The following is an 18,332-nucleotide window of genomic DNA, read 5'->3' on the forward strand; positions in this document are numbered from 1 at the left end:
CACCCCAGAAGGGGCCGTGTGGGGTGCTGAGGGGCTGGAAGATGCTGCTGGTTGCACCTCTGTGGCTTAAAAGGGATTTGGGGGTGCAGAGGGGCTGGAGGATGCTGCTGGATGCAGCCTGTATGGCTTGGGAGGGATTTTGGGGTGCAGAGGGGCTGGGAGAGGCTCCCCTCTTGGGAGATACCCCAAAATCCTTCTGGGGTCCCCTCTCCTCTCTTAGGGACCCTGCTTCCATTGCAGGGACACCCCCTCCCATCTTTGGGACCCCAGCCCTATTACAGAGAATCCCCCCCACCTTAGGGACCCCCCGCCCCCTCTTAGGGACCCCACTCCCTTACAAGGACATGCTCTCCCCTCTTAGGGACCCCACCCCTGTTACAGGGATGCCCCCCTTTCTCTCAGGACCCCACCCTCATCACAAGGACCCCCCCTTCCCATCTCGGAGACCCCCCCCATTACAGGCACCCCCCTCCCCTCTTAGAGACCCCCCCTCATTACAGACACCCCCCCAGCCCCCCCCTGCCCCCCCCGGCGGGGGATTGGCCCCGTTCCATGGGGAGGGGGCGGCCCCGTGGTTTTTTTTTTTTTTTTGGGGGGGGGAGGTTGGTGGGGGGAGCCGGGTTTTTTTTTTGGGGGGGGGTGAGGCGGCGCATGCGCGGCAGCCCCTCGCCCTGCGCCGGGGCAGCGCGGCGGGCGCGGAGCGGGCGCGGGTTCGGGGCCGCTGCGGGGCAGGTGCGGGGCGGGCGGCACCGGCGGCACCGGCGGCGGGGGGGCCGCGCCCGCCGCCAGCCGCGATTGGCCCGGCCCGGCCCGGCTCGGCCCCCTCCGGGGGGAGCCCGGCCCGCCGCCCCCCTCCCCGAGCCCCGCTTTTAAGCCCCCGGTTGCCGGCGGGGCGTTCGGCTCCACCGGCGGCGATGAGTCCCGGCGCGCCCTGAGCGCGGAGCAGGTACGTGCGGCACCGGCACCGGCACCGGCACGGCACCGGCACCGGCACCGGCACCGCCCCCGCTGCGGGGACAGCGCCGGGGATGGGGGACACCGGCACCGGCACCGCGGCGGCGGCAGCGGGACGGAGGCGGGCGGGGGGAGGAGGGGACGGGGGGGGGGCGAAGGGAACGAGGGGGCCCGGGGCTGGGGACGGTGACACCGACACCGGTACCGGCACCGGCACCGCCGCGGCGGGAGCGGGAGGGCTGCGGGAGGGCTGCGGGCACGGCGGGGATGCGGGGGATGGCGGGGACGCGGGGCCCGGGGATGGGGATGTGGGGATGGTGACAGCGGCACCGCTACGGCAGCAGAGGGATGGAGAGGGATGGATCCGGGCTGGATCCGGGCTGGATCCGGGCTGGGGACGCCGTGGGGGTGCGGAGGCTGCAGGAATGCGGGGCCGGGGATGGGGACGGGGACACCGGCACCGGCAGCGCTGCGGGCGCGGGGCTGGGGCCGGTGACAGCGGCATTGTCAGCGGCACCGCGGCGGCGGGAGAGGGACCGATCGGGGCTGGGGGCGCGGGGGGGATGCGGGATTGGGGGAGGAGCACGCGGGTCCCGGTGCCGGGGATGGGGACGGTGACACTGGCGCCGCTGTGGCAGGAGAGGGATGAATCCAGGCTGGGGCCGCCGTGGGAATGCGGGAGCTGGGGGACACTCGGGGCTCGGGGCGGGGGGACACTGTGGGGACCGGGGTGGGCAGGGATGAGGGATGGTGGCCCTGGGGTGGGGGAGATGCTGTCACTGAGGGCTGGGGACACTGAGGGCGTGGGGGGCTGTCAGGGGTGCGGGGGTTGGGAACGGTGGGGCTGGAGGGGACACTGGGGGGATCAGGAGTGGGGTTGGGGGCACCGGGACAGGTGGACAGTGGGGGTGTGGCCACTGGGGTTGTGGGCACAGCAGGACAGGGGGACACTGGGGACATCAGGACAGGTGGACACTGCAGGGGCCAGGGCTCGGGGGGGGGCTGGGGACACCGGGCTTGGGGCTCAGAAGGGCTGGGGGACTCCAGCTCGGGGACAGGCTGGGGGACACCGTGCCCTGAGACCCCCAGGGCCTGGCAGTGAGACACGGGCAGGGGCAGGGGGTGAGGGGTGGAGGGAGAGCAGTGGGTGCTGGCGGGTGGGTGCCCCCGGGGTGTCACCCCGCTGCGGTGCCAGAGCCGGGTGTGCCTCGGCCATCCCTGTGGTGCTGCCGGTGGCAGGTCGGGAGCCGGGAAGTTCCCTGTCCCGGGGTGCCCCCAGGCTGCCAGGGCGCTGGCAGGGCTGGCAGAGCGCCGGGTGCTGAGCACCGCGGGCAGGATGAGCCCCACCCGCGTGTCCCGCACCCGCGTGGATAGGCCGGGACGGGCGGAGGAGGGCGCGGATCCCGGTGAGGGGCTCGGCAAAGCCAAACACCGGCGGTGGTGGGGGGACGGTGCCAGAGGCCTGGCCCGGGGGTCTCCTGCCCGTTTCTTGGTGCCAGGCACCGGCGCCGTGTTCAGAGCCGCTGAGGGGGTGGGCGAACCCTCCCCGGGGATGGAGCCGAGGATGCTGCGCCGGCTTCGCGGCTCCCGCCGCGCTCTGGGCTTCCCGGGGAGAGACGAGAAAGGGGGGCAGAAAGAATAAAAGAGTGAAAAGAAAAAAACCAAAACCAAACCAAAAAAAAAAAAAAAAACAAAGAGGAGCAAATTCCAAAATAAAGGCTGCAGACTGTCTGCCTAATAAAAATCGCACCCAGCAAAGGGCCCATATTGGACGGGATCACAGTTTGCCGAGGTGCTAATTTATTCTGGCAGGCTGGGGGGGAGCGGGAAGCATCACGTTGCCTGTGAGATGTGACGGCAGCGAGGTTTGCAGAATTCCTTTGTTGTGGGCAGAGAGGAGGGGACGCGGAGCCGGCCCCGCCGCCGGGCTCCTGCCGCGGCCGCGCAGCCCCGGGGGGGTCCCTCGGCGGACACCCCCAGCCCGCCGGGGCGGCGGGGGCACCGCCGGGAGGGAGGTGGGTGCCGCGGGGGGCTGGTGGTCCCGGCGGGGTTGGGGGCGGGGGGTGCGGGGTCAGCCCCGCGGGGTGTCCGCGGCGGGGGGGACACGCCGGGTGGGTGGGCACCCAAGTGCTGCGTGTGCGCCGGTGGCACCGGGGACTGGAGTGACCCGTGGGGACAACGGAGGTCACGGGGGCTCCGTCCTGGCTGGGGGGAAGTTGGGGGCACCCCCAGGGCTGGGGCGTCCCCGGGGTCGGGCGCACCCACGTCCAGCTGCATCCAGGCTGCCTGGGTGGGTGGGCAGTGCATCGCCTCCCCTCCCACCCGTCCCAATCTCGTGTCCCCAGCACCGTCCCAAATGTCCCCTCTGCTCCGTGGACACCCCGGGCTCCTCAGCTGCCCCCGGCCCAGCCCATGGCTCGGGGCAGGTTGGGGACAGAGGTGACCCCGAAACTGTCCGGGTGGTCCCGGCGCCCACCGGCCTGTGTGGAATTAAGCTATGTTTCAGCTCAAGCTAATCATCAGTCCCGGCTTTGCATATTCATGAGAAATATGAATTATTCATGAGGTGACAGCTAGTGACAGATGTGAAAATGTTCACCCGTGTGTGTGTGGGGGGGGGGGGCGGTTTGCACCGGCGTTATTTTAAATTTCTCTCGCCTGCCGTTCCCCCGGTTGGGCTGGGACGCTGAGGGACAGGGACACGCTCCTTGTCCCCGAGGGGGCCCGGCCACGTGGCATCGGGGACGTCACCGTGGCATCGCCGTGACTGCAGAGAGAGAGAGACCCCCCTGCGAAATTCAGCCCCCGGTGTGCTCGAGGTGGCACTGCCGCCCTCCCCGCCCGGCCACCCCCCCGCCACCCTCCTCACCTTGTCACCTTGTCGCCTCGCTGGCACTGCCGGGGACGGCGCGGTGATGCCCTCACGGCCGAGCCCGGGGCTCCTTCCATGGGGATTCCCAGCTGGATCCCGCCCCAGCGGGATGGGGCCGATGCTGCCCCTGGCTCTGGAACAGGGGCTGGTGGTGCTGAGCCGGTGCTGCCCGTGCTGGGCATCCCGGACCCAGCCGGGGCTGATCCCGGTGGCACCGCGGGGTCGGGATGCGGCCGTGCCACCCCCGGGCTGCCTCCCGGGCGCTGCGGGAGCTGGATTGTGGGTTAGTGGATCCAGGGGAGGTGGGACGGAGACGATCTCAATAATTAACGAGGCGCCGGGGCTGGGAGGGGCTGAGGACAATGCCGGGGGTCCCCGTGCGGGGACACGGCGTGTGGTGGCTCCGGCCCCGGCGGGGAGTGGAGCCCATCGTGTCACTTGTCCTGACCTTGGGATAAACTTTTCGCTGGCTCAGCACATCGCCGGGCTCGGCAGGGGCGGCGGCCGGGGGGGGTCCAGCGAGGGGCTGGGGTGGGGACGGAACGTGCCGGGGACACGGGGAATGTGCTCCCTGCACCTTCCAGGGGCGGGGGTGCCAGCCGGGTGTCCCCGAGGCGGTGGCAGGGGCTGTGCGCCCCGTCCCTGGCGTGGGGGACGCCCGGGACCCCCCCAGTCGTGGTCAGGTCACCCCGAGGAGGCAGCGGGTGCCGCGGGCAGGGCCGGCCCTTCCCGCCGCGGCTCCTTCCCTGCTGCGAAAGCAAATCCCGCGGAACTGCTGATGTCAGGGAAGGCGCCGGTGCAGCTGGAGCCGCACAGCCCTGTGACCCCCCCGGCCCCGAGCACCCCCGAGCCCCCGGCAGCACCCACTCCCCACGCCCAGCCAGCCCGGGGTGTCCCCGCCGGGCTCAGGGCCCGTCCCTTCCCTCCCTCCCGGCTCCGCAGCCGCCCGGGGGGTGACTGGAAACCCAGAGAGCAACTCCGGTGTTTAACATTTAAATAAACGCCGGGTGTTTGCTCAGCGAGGACCCGGCTCTGAGTAAACAGCCGGGAGCCCGGAGGAGGATTTGTACTCCTCGTGTGAACGCGGCTCTGCGGGGCCTCTCCCGGCTCCATCCCACCTTCCCCGCGTGGCACCGGGCACAGGGATGGGGCTGGTGGCCCCCGGGGGCTCCCTGGGAACGGGGGATGCTCCGCTGGGAGCTCCACGGGCCAGGGAGGAGGAGGATGGAGGAGAGGAAGGTCTCAGGGATGCTGTAGGGAGGCGGCAGGGAGGGAGATCCAACCGCTGTTGTCCCACGTGGGAAACTGCCTTGTCCTGCCTTTCGGTGGGAAAAACTGCTTGGAAGCTGCAGAGGGGGAGCATCAAGGGATGAGGAAAAGAAACTGGGTGAAAACGTCGAAAAGTCTTTCAAACAGGTGAAAAGACCTAAAAGGGGTGGTTTGAAGCCCTGGGACGTGCGAGCACAGCCCGGGGCTCCCTTTTCCCCTGGAGCTGAGTGTCCTGGGCGTTCCCTTCCCGCACCTTCCATCACCCACCGTCCCCAGCAGGTCCCGGGCGGTGTCTGGGCGATGGTTTGCACTGGGAGGGCTCCTGGACATCCCGGAAAATCAGGATTAGCATTTCAGTGGGAGGAGCTGGAACCTCCCGGGCCCGGCCCTGCCAAGCAATTCTTTCTGGTTTTCCCCCCCGTAGCGGGAAAACTGGGAAAACTTCGGCGCTGCCGAGGATGAGAGAAGGAGGGATTTCCCTCCCGGAGCACCTCCGAGAGGGGATGAAGGAGCTGCTGTGGGTGCCCTGGAGCGGCCTCGGGGATGCTCTGGGAATGTTCAGATGTGGCACAGCCCACTCCCGGCTCCACGCCCCGGGAATTCCCCCCCATGGCCGGGGTCACGGTCACCTCCTCCTCTTCTCCCAGCAGTTGGCTTCGGGGGCAGAACGCCCCGCGGAGCTGCCGGGGGAGGGAAGGGGCTGCCAACGCTTTCTTCTTTAGAGGAAATAAGATAAAACTCGGTTCTGCATCCCCAAAAAGGCCCTTTGCCAGCACCGAACACGGGGGGGGGGGGGGGGGGGGTGTCTCTTTTTTTCTCGTCGTTTTGCTCTTTCTTGCTATTTTTGTCCCATAAAAGCACAGAAGGGACAAAACGAGAAATCAAGGGCTGGGAAATGGAGCATCAGGGATGGGGGAGCCGGTGGGATGAGGCAGAGACTCGGTTCTGGGCAGCTGGGAGAGGGATGGGGGGCTCCTGGTGTCCCCCCAAAGGCTGAGTGCTCCCCAAATTGCTGTCTGAGACCGGGCAGGGATCGATGTTGGAGCTGGGGGGGACCAGCAAACCCCACGGTGGATCTGCCGGTGCAGGGGGGACCCGGGGTGTGGTTCAAGCTCGTGGCTGAGTGGTGCCAAGCTCCAGTGTGGGATTTGGGGTTTGGGGGTGCTGGTTGTGCCCCTGCTGCCTCTGCTTGGCTGGTTTGGTGTCCAGACAAAACCTGAGTGTGGCTGTGATGGGGAGGGAATCGGGAGATGGTGGTGGGGAAATCTGTGGGGTGGTGATGAGGAGATCTGGGTGATGGTGATGGGGAGTTCTGGGTGATGATGGTAGTGGGAGCTGGGCAACGGTCGTGTTCATGCCTGGAGATGGTGGTGGTGGGAGCTGGGTGATGGTGATGATGGGAGTTGTGGTGATGGTGGTGTGGGAGTTGTGGTGATGGTGGTGGTGGGCACCTGGTGACAGTTGCACCCAGCACAGGGCTGGGGGGCTGCGGGACCCCCAGGTTTGCCCACCACGGGCACACGTGTCCCACCTCCAGCCGCACACCGGGTGCCCACAGGGATGTCACCGTGGGTGGCACTGATGGCAGGGACACACAGGGACCCCCAGCTGGCGATGGGGGCACCTCATCCCTCATCCCGACCTCATTCCAAGAGTGAGATCGAACTCTCTCCGGGCTTATGGCCAGTCCCTGCTGAGAGGGACCCCGCTGAGAGGGGCTAATCCTGCAGTGCCCCCGCGGTGATTTATGGCCTCCCACCCACCCCCCGCTGTCGTTGCAGGTCAAGGATGGTCCATGGGATGGGGGATGCCGGCTGCTGGGTCCTGCTCGGGCTCTCCCTGCTCCCCATCGCCGTGCTGGGTAAGTGCTGCCAGGGCCGAGGGAGCGCTGAGAGCAAACAGCAGGAAATAATGAACTGGCGGCCAGAGCGAACCGTGAGGGCGCATAATGACCCGGGGAGGGCCCGGCCTGCGGGATTAGGGAGGGAGAAGCCCCCCAGGCGCCTGTGTGGATCCCCCCCCCGCCCCGTGCTGGGATCCCCACAGGCGAGACCTTAAATCCTTAATCCCGCTGGCAGCCCCCCCCCCCCCGGCCGCGGGGCTGAGCCCCCCGGGGATTTGCTGTGGCTCCAGCCACGACAGCCCGTGTCCCCCCCTGTCCCTGCAGCGTCCTCCTGCACGGGGGGGATGATTTGGGATCCCCCACCCCGGAACGCTGCCCGTGTGTGTCCCCCCGTGGGCCGAGGGTGTGGGGTGCGATGGAGGGTGGGGAGCCGGGGGGAGGAAGGTGCTGGGGGGGTGATTAGTGGCCTTCCCAGTCCCCAGCTGGCTGAGCTCTGCAGGGGACACCCCCTGAGCCCGCTGTGGGCAGGGGGAGCAGGACCACGGGGGACCCGAGATGTGGGGGATTTGTGGCGGCGGAGCTGGGAGGCTGCACAGGCTGGGGCAGGATTAGTGCGGGAGGAGGAGGAGGAGGAGGAGGAGGAGGAGGTCATGGTCCTGCCATGTCTTATCCCAGCAGGGAGGAGGCGGGGGGGCTTTTCTGCTCGTGCCACAGGGGTTGGGCAGCCCCGGGTAGATGGTGAGGGATCCACCTCTGCAGGCAGGGATGGGGAGTGCTGGTATCCCCTCGGGGAATGCTGGTATCCCCTCATGGAGTGCTGGTATCCCCTCGGGAAGCGCTGATATCCCCTCATGGAGTGCTGGTATCTCCTCAGGAAGCACTGGTATCCCCTCATGGAGTGCTGGTATCCCCTCGGGAAGTGCTGATATCCCCTCGGGGAGTGCTGATATCCCCTCATGGAGTGCTGGTATCTCCTCATAGAGTGCTGGTATCCCCTCGGGAAGCACTGATATCCCCTCGGGAAGTGCTGGTATCCCCACAGAGCAATGTGGGACCCACGGGCACAGAGCAGTGGGTGTGGACCCACGAGCAGCATCCAGGGGCAGTTGGGGACCTCATCCGAGTCTGGGCAGATTTAATGGGCAAAGTGTCTCCCTGGCCACAAGACAGGGTGGCTGCACTCGAGCTCCACTCTGGGGGGCTCAGGGGTGCCCCCCCACACCCTGCAACACCCCCGGCTCTGCCCGCTGTGCACAAGAGCCCCGCGGTACCCGGGCTCCTCCCCCCGCAGGCTCCCAGGACGATGGGAAGGTGATCCACATCAGCAGGGTGCAGCACCAGGCGCTGCGCGTGGGGCTGGGGGAGCCCGTGGCCCTGCCCTGCCTCTTCCTGCTCCACCCCTCCGCCTCCCTGGGGCCCAACGAGCCCCCCGACCCGCCCCGCGTCAAATGGAGCAAGGTGCGCTCGGCCACCGGGCAGAGGGAGGACGCGCCCATCCTGGTGGCCAAGGACAACGCGGTGAAGGTGGTGAGAGCCTACGAGGGCCGCGTGTCCCTGCCCGGCTACCCCCGTGACCGCTCCAACGCCACGCTGGAGCTGCGCGGGGCCCGCGCCAGCGACTCGGGGCTCTACCGGTGCGAGGTGGTGGCCGGCATCGAGGACGAGCAGGACCTGCTGCCGCTGGAGGTGACAGGTGAGCCGGGCCCCGGCACGGCCGGGAGGGCGGGGGGGGCACGGCGGGGTGGTGCGGGAGCTGTGAGGGGTGGGCACCCCACGGGTCCGAGACGAGGAGGGTGAGCTGTGAGTGTACCCTGGGTGAGCTGTGAGTGCACCCCGGGTGAGCTGTGAGTGTACCCCGGGTGAGCTGTGAGTGCACCCCGGGTGAGCTGTGTGCCCTGGGAGAGCCATGCACCCCGCGAGAGCCACACACCCCAATGTACCCCATGCACCCCAATGTACCCAATGCACCCCACAAGAGCCATTCACCCCATGAGAGCTGTGCACCCTAATGTACCCCATACACCCCAATGTACCCCAGGCACCCCATGACAGCTCTGTGCACACCATGAGAGCTGTACACCCCAACGTACCCCATGCACCCCATGTACTCCCTGCACCCCATGAGAGCTCTGTGCACCCCATGTGAGCCATGCACCCCAATGTACCCATGCACCCCAATGTACCCCATGCACCCCAATGTACCCCATGCATCCCACGTACTCCCTGCACCCCATGAGAGCCATTCACTCCATGAGAACCGTGCACCCCAATAAACCCCACACACCCCATGAGAGCCGTTCACCCCGTGTAGTCCCCTCGCCCCACAAAAGCCCTGCACCCCGTGTGATCTCCGTGCCCCGCGTACCCCGCGCCAGCCCTGCCCCCCGTGCCGCGTCCCCCCTCCTCTGCCGACGGTTCCCTGCACTCCTGTGCCCTCCCAGGCGTCGTGTTCCACTACCGGCCCGCGGGCCAGCGCTACGCCCTCACCTTCCCCGCCGCCCGCCGCGCCTGCCGGGACAACTCGGCCGTCATCGCCTCCCCCCGGCACCTCCAGGCCGCCTTCGAGGACGGCTACGACAACTGCGACGCGGGCTGGCTGGGCGACCAGAGCGTGCGGTGAGTGCGGGCACGGCGGGAGGGAGGGAGGGAGGGCGGCCGGGACCCTCCCTCAGCGGGACTGAGCGCTCACACCGCCCCTCTCTGGCAGGTATCCCACACACAGCCCCTCTCCACAGGTATCCATCCCATCACACAGCCCCTTTCCATAGATACCCATCCCATCACACAGCCCCTTTCCATAGGTATCCATCCCACCACACAGCCCCTTTCCATAGGTATCCATCCCACCACACAGCCCTTTCCACAGGTATCCATCCCACCACACAGCCCCTTTCCACAGGTATCCATCCCACCACACAGCCCCTCTCCACAGGTATCCATCCATCACACTGTCCCTCTCCACAGGTACCCATCCCATCACACTGTCCCTCTCCACAGGTATCCATCCCATCACACTGTCCCTCTCCACAGGTATCCCATCACACTGTCCCTCTCCACAGGTATCCATCCCATCACACTGTCCCTCTCCACAGGTACCCATCCCACCACACAGCCCCTCTCCACAGGTATCCATCCCATCACACTGTCCCTCTCCACAGGTATCCATCCCATCACACTGTCCCTCTCCACAGGTATCCATCCCATCACACTGTCCCTCTCCACAGGTATCCCATCATGCTGTCCCGGCCCGGTTGCTATGGAGACCGCAACAGCCTCCCCGGGGTCCGGAGCTACGGGCGGAGGGAGCCCGAGGAACAGTACGACGTGTACTGCTACGCCCGGGAGCTGAGAGGCAAGGGATGGGGGTGGGCATGGGGGCCCGGGGGTGTCCCACCACGGCTACGGCACGGCCAGGAGCACGGCTGGATGCCCAGGGATGTCCCTCCATGGCCACGGCACAGCTGGATGCCCAGGGGTGTCCCTCCGTGGCCATGGCACAGCTGGATGCCCAGGGGTGTTCCTCCATGGCCATGGCACAGCTGGATGCCCAGGGGTGTCCCTCCGTGGCCATGGCACAGCTGGATGCCCAGGGGTGTCCCTCCATGGCCAGGAGCACAGCTGCATGCCCAGGGGTGTCCCTCCATGGCCAGGAGCACAGCTGGATGCCCAGGGATGTCCCTCCATGGCCGTGGCACAGCTGGATGCCCAGGGATGTCCCTCCATGGCCAGGAGCACAGCTGGATGCCCAGGGATGTCCCTCCATGGCCATGGCACGGCTGGATGCCCAGGGATGTCCCTCTGTGGCCATGGCACAGCTGGGAGCACAGCTGGATGCCCAGGGGTGTCCCTCCATGACCATGGCACGGCTGGGAGCACAGGCATCTCCATCCTTGGCTCTCCTGCTGGGGTTTGGCTGCAGGGCCGGTGCCAGGCCGGTGCCAGTGCCCCGTGCCATCCTTGGCACGGCGTGGCCACGGCACCCAAGTGACAGAGCCATGGCTGGGCTCGGGGCCGTGGGGACCATCACGGCTCCCTGTCCCCGTGTGCCCAAGGCCTCTCTCTCCTGCAGGGACGGTGTTCTACGCCACGGCGCCGGGGAGGTTCACCTGGCAGGGGGCCCGGCGGCACTGCCGGAGCCGGGGGGCCTCGCTGGCCACCACGGGGCAGCTGTACCTGGCCTGGCGGGAGGGGCTGGACCAGTGTGACCCGGGCTGGTTGGCCGACGGCAGCGTCCGCTACCCCATCAGGGTGCCCCGCAGGAAGTGTGGGGGAGAGGCCCCGGGGGTCAGGACCCTCTACCAGTTCCCCAACCGCACCGGGTTCCCCCCCGCCGCCTCCAGGTTCGACGCCTACTGCTACCAAGGTAAGGGGGACCAGCCACGGTGCCACCCAGCTCCCCCCCGACCCCTCAGCAGCACCGAGATGCCTTGGGAATCAGTGGGCGTGGCCAGGAAAATTGCTGAGGATGAATATTTATTTAATTGGGGAATTAACGGGATGGATGAGGAGAGTGGCGCTGGGAGGGAGCCCAGCCCCGGGTGTCACCCTGGCTGGGGGGGTGCAGTGCCTGGCACAGACACTCAAGGGGGGCTGTGGGACCCACCCCGTGACCTGGAAGCCCGTCCTGCCCCTCTGATGCTCGTGGTGTCCCTGCAGCCGCGGGGCAGAGGGATGTGGAGGAGCCGGTGCCGCCCGTGCCCGACCCGCCGGGCAGTGACAACGTGCTGGTGGAGCACAGCGAGGAGCTGGGCACCTCGGGGGACACCAGGGACACCCCCCGCCACCACTACGAGCTCCTGCCACAGCCGGGGCCCTCGGGGCCAGGCAAGGAGGAGGAGGAGGAGGAGGAGGAGGAGCAGCTGAGGCCGGCGAGCAGCAGCCCCATGGCCACAGCCCAGCGCGGGGACCTCCCGGGGGCCGCCCTGGCACCGACAGCTCCCGGGCTGGGGATGGACGGTGGGACACCCCTGCCACCCCCACGGCCCCCTCGCTGGCGTGGCCCCACGAGGAGGAGGCTCTCAATGTGGTGGATCAGGCCCTGGAGAGCTCCTGGCGGGATCCGGCCGGTGCCAGCCCAGCGCTGCCGGTGCAAGAAGACCCCGAGGAGCCCCCGGTCACCCTCCTGCCACCTTCCCAAAGCCCAGCCCGGGAGCACAGCACCGGAGCATCACTGGCACCACCCGGGCTGGGGATGGTCCCCAGCACAGCAGCAGAGACCCCCAGCCTGCCCCTCCCCAGCTCCCACCCCCCGAGGAAGAGCCACGCTGGGCTGAACGGGCGCTACTTCCAGCTCCAGCGGCAGAGCCGGGACCCCACGGTGGCAGTTGGGGACCCCACGGTGGCAACTGGGGACCCCACGGTGGCAGCTGGGGACCCCACAGTGGCTGGGGACCCAGTGGGGACAGCCACCCAGGCCCCCGTCCTGGCCCTGGAGGTGAAGGAAGCTGCGGCCAACGCGGTGGAGCCGTGGAACGTCCCCCGAGCCGGCACCGAGAGCCTGCGGCGGGAGGGCCCCGACGTGTCCCCCAACACGCTGGAGGAGGAGATCAGCCCCGGTAAGTGACACCCAGGAACGGCCAGGGGGGGTCTGGCGGGGGCTGTGCTGGGTTGGGGACCCCACGGCTGTGCCATCTCTTGCAGAGCTGATGGCACCGGCCACCGCCCCGGCGTCGCCCTCGCCACAGGCGCCGGCCCCGAGGGATTCCCCGCAGGAATTGTGGAGCCCCCGCGGTCCTGGGGGGCCTGTGGGAACACCCCCCGTGCCGTCCCCACCCCTGCCTGTCTCTGTGACTCCCCACGACGCTCTGGGCCGCCGGGACATCCCCACGGATGAGGCCCAGCCTCGTGTCCCCAGCGCCCGCGGGGACTCCCCCCGGCCGCCCGCCGAGGCCACCGAGGACTTCTCCGGGGACACCGTGTCCCAGGAGGACGGTGGCTCTGTCCCAGCGTGGCCCCCGCTGCCCCCCGCCCCGCTGGTGGCCGAGGGTCCCGAGCCGGCCCCACAGCCCCGCGGTGACGGTGACGGCAGCGGGGCCCCGGGGGACGCCTCGCTGGAGAGGCAGAGGAAGGCGGTGACCTTCCTGCTCCCAGATGGCCCCTCCACGGGTCACCCGGCCACCCCCGGCCCCACCGAGGGGGCTGCTCCTCATGCCCAGGGGGGGCTGAGCCCCACGGCCCCCCACGGGCCGGCTGAGCCCGGCCGGGAGCAGCCAGAGGAATCCAGGGATGTCGGGAAAGGCGCAGCCGAGCCCAGCAGTGAAGCGGCCGCGCCCCCGCCGGGTTGGGACGTCCCCTCGCCATCAACTCCTCCCGCGGCCACCGCGGGGACCCCGTGGGCCAGCTCCGAGGGGCCGGTGGAGGCGGCGGTGCTGGAGCCGGCGGCCGAGGAGGGGTCCACGGGCTTCGGCCCCGCAGCCCCCCATCCCACCGGCCACGCTGGGCCGGAGCTGGGGGCAGGGGAGCAGCTCCTCCTGCCCCCCCCGGGCCCTCGGCAGCCCCCCCTGGGCTCCTCAGTCCCCCCCAGCCACGAGGATGCTCCAACATCCCCCAGCCAGGAGGATTCCTCCGGGGAGGCGAGGAGGGAAGAGCCCCCCGCGCCCCTCGGCTCGGCCACCCGCGGCCCCTGGTCACCACCCACTGCTGCCCACCCGGGGGTGGAGGGGACCCCCGAGCCCCCCGGCGCGGGGCTGCTCTCCGAGCCCTCGGTGGCAGCGGAGCTGGGGGGCCCGGGGGGGTCCCCGCTGCTGGACGCCGACAGCGGGAGCGGCGAGGGGCCGGGAACGGAGGAGCGGGAGCTGCTGGCCTGGGGGGGCACCGGCAACGCCACCCGGCACGGTGAGTGCGATGGCAGCGTGTCCCCGTGTCCCCCGCGGCTGATGGGCACAGGGACGACGGGCTGGGGAGGCGGGAGCTTCCTGCTGACCCACCGGGAGGGTTTGGGGGGGAGGTTTGGGAGATTTCTCTCCTTTTACCCAAACCAGTTCAGTCCCTGGGGAGTTTCCACCAACTGGGCGCGGGTGGGATGGGAGCGGGGATGGGGTGGGGGCCGCTGTGTCCCCCCGCCCGGGCTCAGGGCTCCTGCTCCCCCCCTCCCCAGCCCCGTCGGACCCCTGCGAGAACAACCCCTGCCTGCACGGCGGGACCTGCCGCGCCAACGGCACCGTCTGCGGCTGCAGCTGCGCCCCCGGGTTCACCGGGGAGAACTGCGAGATCGGTGAGAGCCGGGGCGTCCCGAGCCCTGCCCCTGCAAGGGAGCATCCCAAACCTCCCCCGGCACAGGAGCATCCCAAACCTCCCCCGGCACAGGAGCATCCCAAATCCTGCCATGGCACGGGAGCATCCCAAACCTCCCCCGGCACAGGAGCATCCCAAATCCTGCCCCGGCACGGGAGTATCCGAAACCTCCCCCGGAACGGGAGCATCCCAAACCTGCCCCGGAATAGGAGCATCCCAAACCCTGCCCTAGAACGGGAGCATCCCAAACTTGCCCCGGAACAGGAGCATCCTGAGCCCTGCCCCGGCACAGGAACATCTCAAACCTGCCCCGGAACAGGAGCATCCCGAGCCCTTATCCGGCACGGGAGCATCCCAAACTTGCCCCGGAACAGGAGCATCCCAAACCCTGCCCCGGCACAGGAGTATCCCAATCCCTGCCCCACACGGGAGCATCCCAATCCCTGCCCCACACGGGAGCATCCCAATCCCTGTCCCAGCCCAGCGCGGAGCAGCAGCCGCGGGAATGGGGCCGCGGCTCCAAGTCCTGCCCAATCCCCCACCCTCGGTCACCGCCGGCACTGGAGGGGGCGATGGGCGGGGTGGGTGGTGGTGGGGTGCCAGGGGGGTCTCCCCGTGCCCACAGCCCCCCGCGGTGTCCCCGCAGACATCGACGACTGCCTGTCCAGCCCCTGCCAGAACGGCGGCACCTGCATCGACGAGGTGAACTCCTTCGTGTGCCTCTGCCTGCCCAGCTACGGCGGCAGCCGCTGCGAGAAAGGTGGGGAGCAGCCCCCGGTGTCCCCACGAACCCCCCGGGTGGGTCGCCACGGGGTGGGGGAGGCCCCCGAGGGGTGCTGGGCACCCCCCCGCCGCTCTGGGGGTGCTGGGAGGGGGCGCGGGATGAGGAGCCGCTCCCCGCGTCCCTCCCCGTGCCGCCGGTCCCCTTTCTCTGTCCCCACCGTCCCCGTGTCCCCTCCGCAGACACGGAGGGCTGTGACCACAACTGGCACAAGTTCCAGGGGCACTGCTACCGGTACTTCTCCCGCCGGCGCTCCTGGGAGGACGCGGAGCGGGATTGCCGGCGCCGCTCCGGGCACCTCACCAGCATCCACTCCCCGGAGGAGCACGGCTTCATCAACGGTGGGTGTGTGTGGGGGTCACACCCCGTCCCGCCCCCCCGGGCGCCCCTCCCCTCCCCCCCTGAGGGCCGGGCGTGCCCCTCCCCGCAGGTTTTGGGCACGAGAACACCTGGATCGGGCTCAATGACAGGATCGTGGAGCAGGACTTCCAGTGGACCGACAACACGGGCTTGGTGAGGGCCTTTTGGGGGGCGAGGGGGGGCTCGGGGCATGGGGCAGGGGGGGGTCTCACCCTCGCTGGGGTCCCGCAGCAATACGAGAACTGGCGGGAGAACCAACCCGACAACTTCTTTGCGGGGGGTGAGGACTGCGTGGTGCTGGTGTCCCACGAGATCGGCAAGTGGAACGACGTGCCCTGCAACTACAACCTGCCCTACATCTGCAAGAAAGGCACAGGTACCGCCTGCCCAGGGGCCCTCACCCTGGGGCACCCCCAGCCCGCAGCCCCTGGCACCCCTGTCCCCGTCCCACAGTCCCTGGTGTCCCCATCCCACAGTCCCTGGTGTCCCTATCCCACAGTCCCTGGTGTCCACATCCCACAGTCCCTGGTGTCCCCATCCCATAGTCCCTGGTGTCCCTGTCCCACAGTCCCTGGTGTCCCCATCCCACAGTCCCTGGTGTCCCCATCCCACAGGGCTCCCCATCCCACAGTCCCTGATGTCCCCATCCCACAGTCCCTGGTGTCCCCATCCCACAGTCCCTGGTGTCCCCATCCCACAGTCCCTGGTGTCCCGGTCCCACAGTCCCTGGTGTCCCCATCCCACAGTCCCTGGTGTCCCCGTCCCACAGGGCTCCCCATCCCCATCCTGCAGCCCCCAACATTCCCATCCTGCAGCACCCCCACCCCACAGTTCCCAGCATCCCTGTTCCCATCCCACGGTCTCTCTCCAGGAAACCTCCTCATCCTCAGCAAACCTCTCCAGGGGTTCCCCCTGAATCTCTGTGTTTCCTCTCTTTGTCCCAATCAATTCCTCCCTCGCCGCTTGAACTCCTTTAATTTGCCACCATTAAACCCATTAAGTTCCCATCCCTTATCTTGGAAGCTTTATTAACCTCCAGCTCCTCCCCGCCCCGCGTGTTAATGACGGCCCAGTAGGGCCGTTAATTAACAAATTAAATCCTGGGGACACCTCGGGGACACCCTGATGGAGGAGCCTCTCCTAAAGCCACCACCGCTGGTGGCAGGGTGTCCCCTTGTCCCCTCCTGGGAATGGGGGGCTCCTGGAGAGAACCAGTGACAGTGGCAGTGTCCCCTTGTCCCCTCCTGGGAATGGGGGCTCCTGGAGAGAACCAGTGACAGTGGCAGTGTCCCCTTGTCCCCTCCTGGGAATGGGGAACTCCTGGAGAGAACCAGTGACAGTGGCAGTGTCCCCTTGTCCCCTCCTGGAGAGAACCAGTGATGGTGGCAGTGTCCCCTTGTCCCCTCCCGGGAATGGGGGGCTCCTGGAGAGAACCAGTGATGGTGGCAGTGTCCCCTTGTCCCCTCCCAGCAGCAGGGGGGTGACAGGGCTCTGTGTGTGTGTCCCCTCCCCAGTGCTGTGTGGGCCCCCCCCGGAGGTGGCCAACGCCTTCCCGGTGGGGAAGAGGAAGGAGAAGTACAACATCCACTCCAGCGTGCGCTACCAGTGCCAGGAGGGCTTCACCCAGCGCCACGTGCCCACCATCAAGTGCCACAGCACCGGCAAGTGGGACCGGCCCAAAATCCTCTGCACAAAACGTTAGTGGGGACGGGGCGGGGCGGGGCGGGCAGGGGGTGGTCCCGGGGGGGGGGGTGCCCGTTCCTAACCCCCCCTTTCCCCCCGGTTGCCCCCCCTTTCCCCCCCGTTAGCCAGGCGGTCGCACCGAGCGCGGCGGCACCGCCGGCACCGGCACAGCCACCCCCACCACCAGCACCACCACCACAAACCCCGCAAGGAGCGGCGAAAACACCGCAAGCACCTCCGGCTGGACTGGATGGAGGAGGGGCACTACTTCTAGAGCCGGGGGGCCGCCGAGCACAAGGGTCCCCCGCGGGGTGTGGTGACGTTTCCCGCCCCCCTCTCCCACCCCCTTCCCCCGCCCCCCCCCCCTCTCTTTTATAACCCCCTTTTGGCTTTAGCTCCTTAGGATGCCCGGCCCCGTAGGGAATAGGATCCGGAGGGGGCGGCTGCGTGTGCGTCCCCAGCCCTCCCTGCATGCCCCACGCTCAGCCCCCCCCGGCCCGGGGTCGAGCCCCCAGCCCCGCACAGGGACCCCCCCCCCCCCCCCCCCCCGGCTGGGCTCTGGCCCCGTCCCCAAAGTGGGGGTTACCCAGGCAGCCCCCCCGTGTCCCACCCCGGCCGTCCACTCGGGTGGCTCTGGTTTTTTTAGCAGCCTCCCCCCTTTTCCTTCCCCGGCACCCCGGTCCTGCCCGCGGGGCGGGGACACGGTGCCACCAAGTGCCACCAGGTGCCACCAGGTGCCACCAGGGCCGTGGTCCCGCCCCGTGCCCGCTCTGGGGCCGGTCGGTTGCTCCTGCCCCGCTCCCGCTGTCCCGGTCCCGTTGGAGTGGCGTGTGTGTGTGTGTGTGTGTGTGTGTGTGTGTGTGTGTGTGTGTGTGTGTGTGTGTACGGCGCTTTCTGATCTCTGCTGTTTGCGACGTGACTGCCGTGTCCTGACCCCCCTCCCCAGCCCTGGCCCCCCCTTCCCCCCCGTTTCTGACTCTGCCTTTCTGTACTGCTGGACATTTTAATAAATTTTTTTAACAGTTGAGCGAGTTCCCCGAGCCTGGTGCCCTCCTGGGGGCTGTGGGGACCCCCAGGAAGGTCCCCCCAAGAAGGTCCCCCCGTGTCCTTTTTGCCACCTCCTTTCACCACAGGGACTTAACTCGCAGCAAACCCAACCCCTCTCCCGGGGCTCCTGGTGCTCCCCACGAGTCACCCCGGTGGTGGCTGCCACGTGTGTCCCCAGCGTGGCCACGGACCCCCCTCGAGCTGGGGAGACCCTGATGGATTTATTGGGGTCCTCCCTGCACCCCACCCCCCGTCCCCCACCCCAGTGGCCCCCGACGCCCGCCGTGCCC

The 18,332-nt window shown here is 68.6% G+C and overlaps 1 protein-coding gene and 1 long non-coding RNA gene across 2 annotated transcripts in view; one reads left to right on the forward strand and one right to left on the reverse strand.

The window, feature by feature from the left end:
* The window catches only part of LOC135403506 (uncharacterized), a 73,744-nt gene that overhangs the window by 11,903 nt on the left and 43,509 nt on the right, over nucleotides 1-18,332 (reverse strand). The window lies entirely within an intron of this gene.
* On the forward strand, nucleotides 800-18,020 carry NCAN (neurocan). Its single transcript, XM_064637595.1, has 16 exons — nucleotides 800-946; nucleotides 6,877-6,956; nucleotides 8,230-8,631; nucleotides 9,380-9,554; nucleotides 10,163-10,290; nucleotides 11,008-11,301; nucleotides 11,595-11,855; nucleotides 11,897-12,493; nucleotides 12,579-13,772; nucleotides 14,035-14,151; nucleotides 14,818-14,931; nucleotides 15,135-15,293; nucleotides 15,383-15,465; nucleotides 15,544-15,688; nucleotides 16,827-17,009; nucleotides 17,121-18,020. The coding sequence occupies exons 2-16, from the start codon at nucleotides 6,884-6,886 to the stop codon at nucleotides 17,267-17,269; spliced, it is 4,074 nt and encodes a 1,357-aa protein (XP_064493665.1). The 5' UTR covers nucleotides 800-946; nucleotides 6,877-6,883; the 3' UTR covers nucleotides 17,270-18,020.

This window comes from Pseudopipra pipra, chromosome 27, assembly GCF_036250125.1.
Source record: "Pseudopipra pipra isolate bDixPip1 chromosome 27, bDixPip1.hap1, whole genome shotgun sequence".
Lineage (NCBI taxonomy): Eukaryota > Metazoa > Chordata > Aves > Passeriformes > Pipridae > Pseudopipra > Pseudopipra pipra.

Excerpts from the sequence above, each read along its gene's own strand:
- NCAN (XM_064637595.1), top strand. The coding sequence starts at position 6,884 with ATGGTCCATGGGATGGGGGATGCCGGCTGCTGGGTCCTGCTCGGGCTC. Across the intron at positions 8,632-9,379 it reads GCTGCCGCTGGAGGTGACAG|GCGTCGTGTTCCACTACCGG; the intron begins GTGAGCCGGGCC and ends GTGCCCTCCCAG. Across the intron at positions 12,494-12,578 it reads GGAGGAGGAGATCAGCCCCG|AGCTGATGGCACCGGCCACC; the intron begins GTAAGTGACACC and ends CATCTCTTGCAG.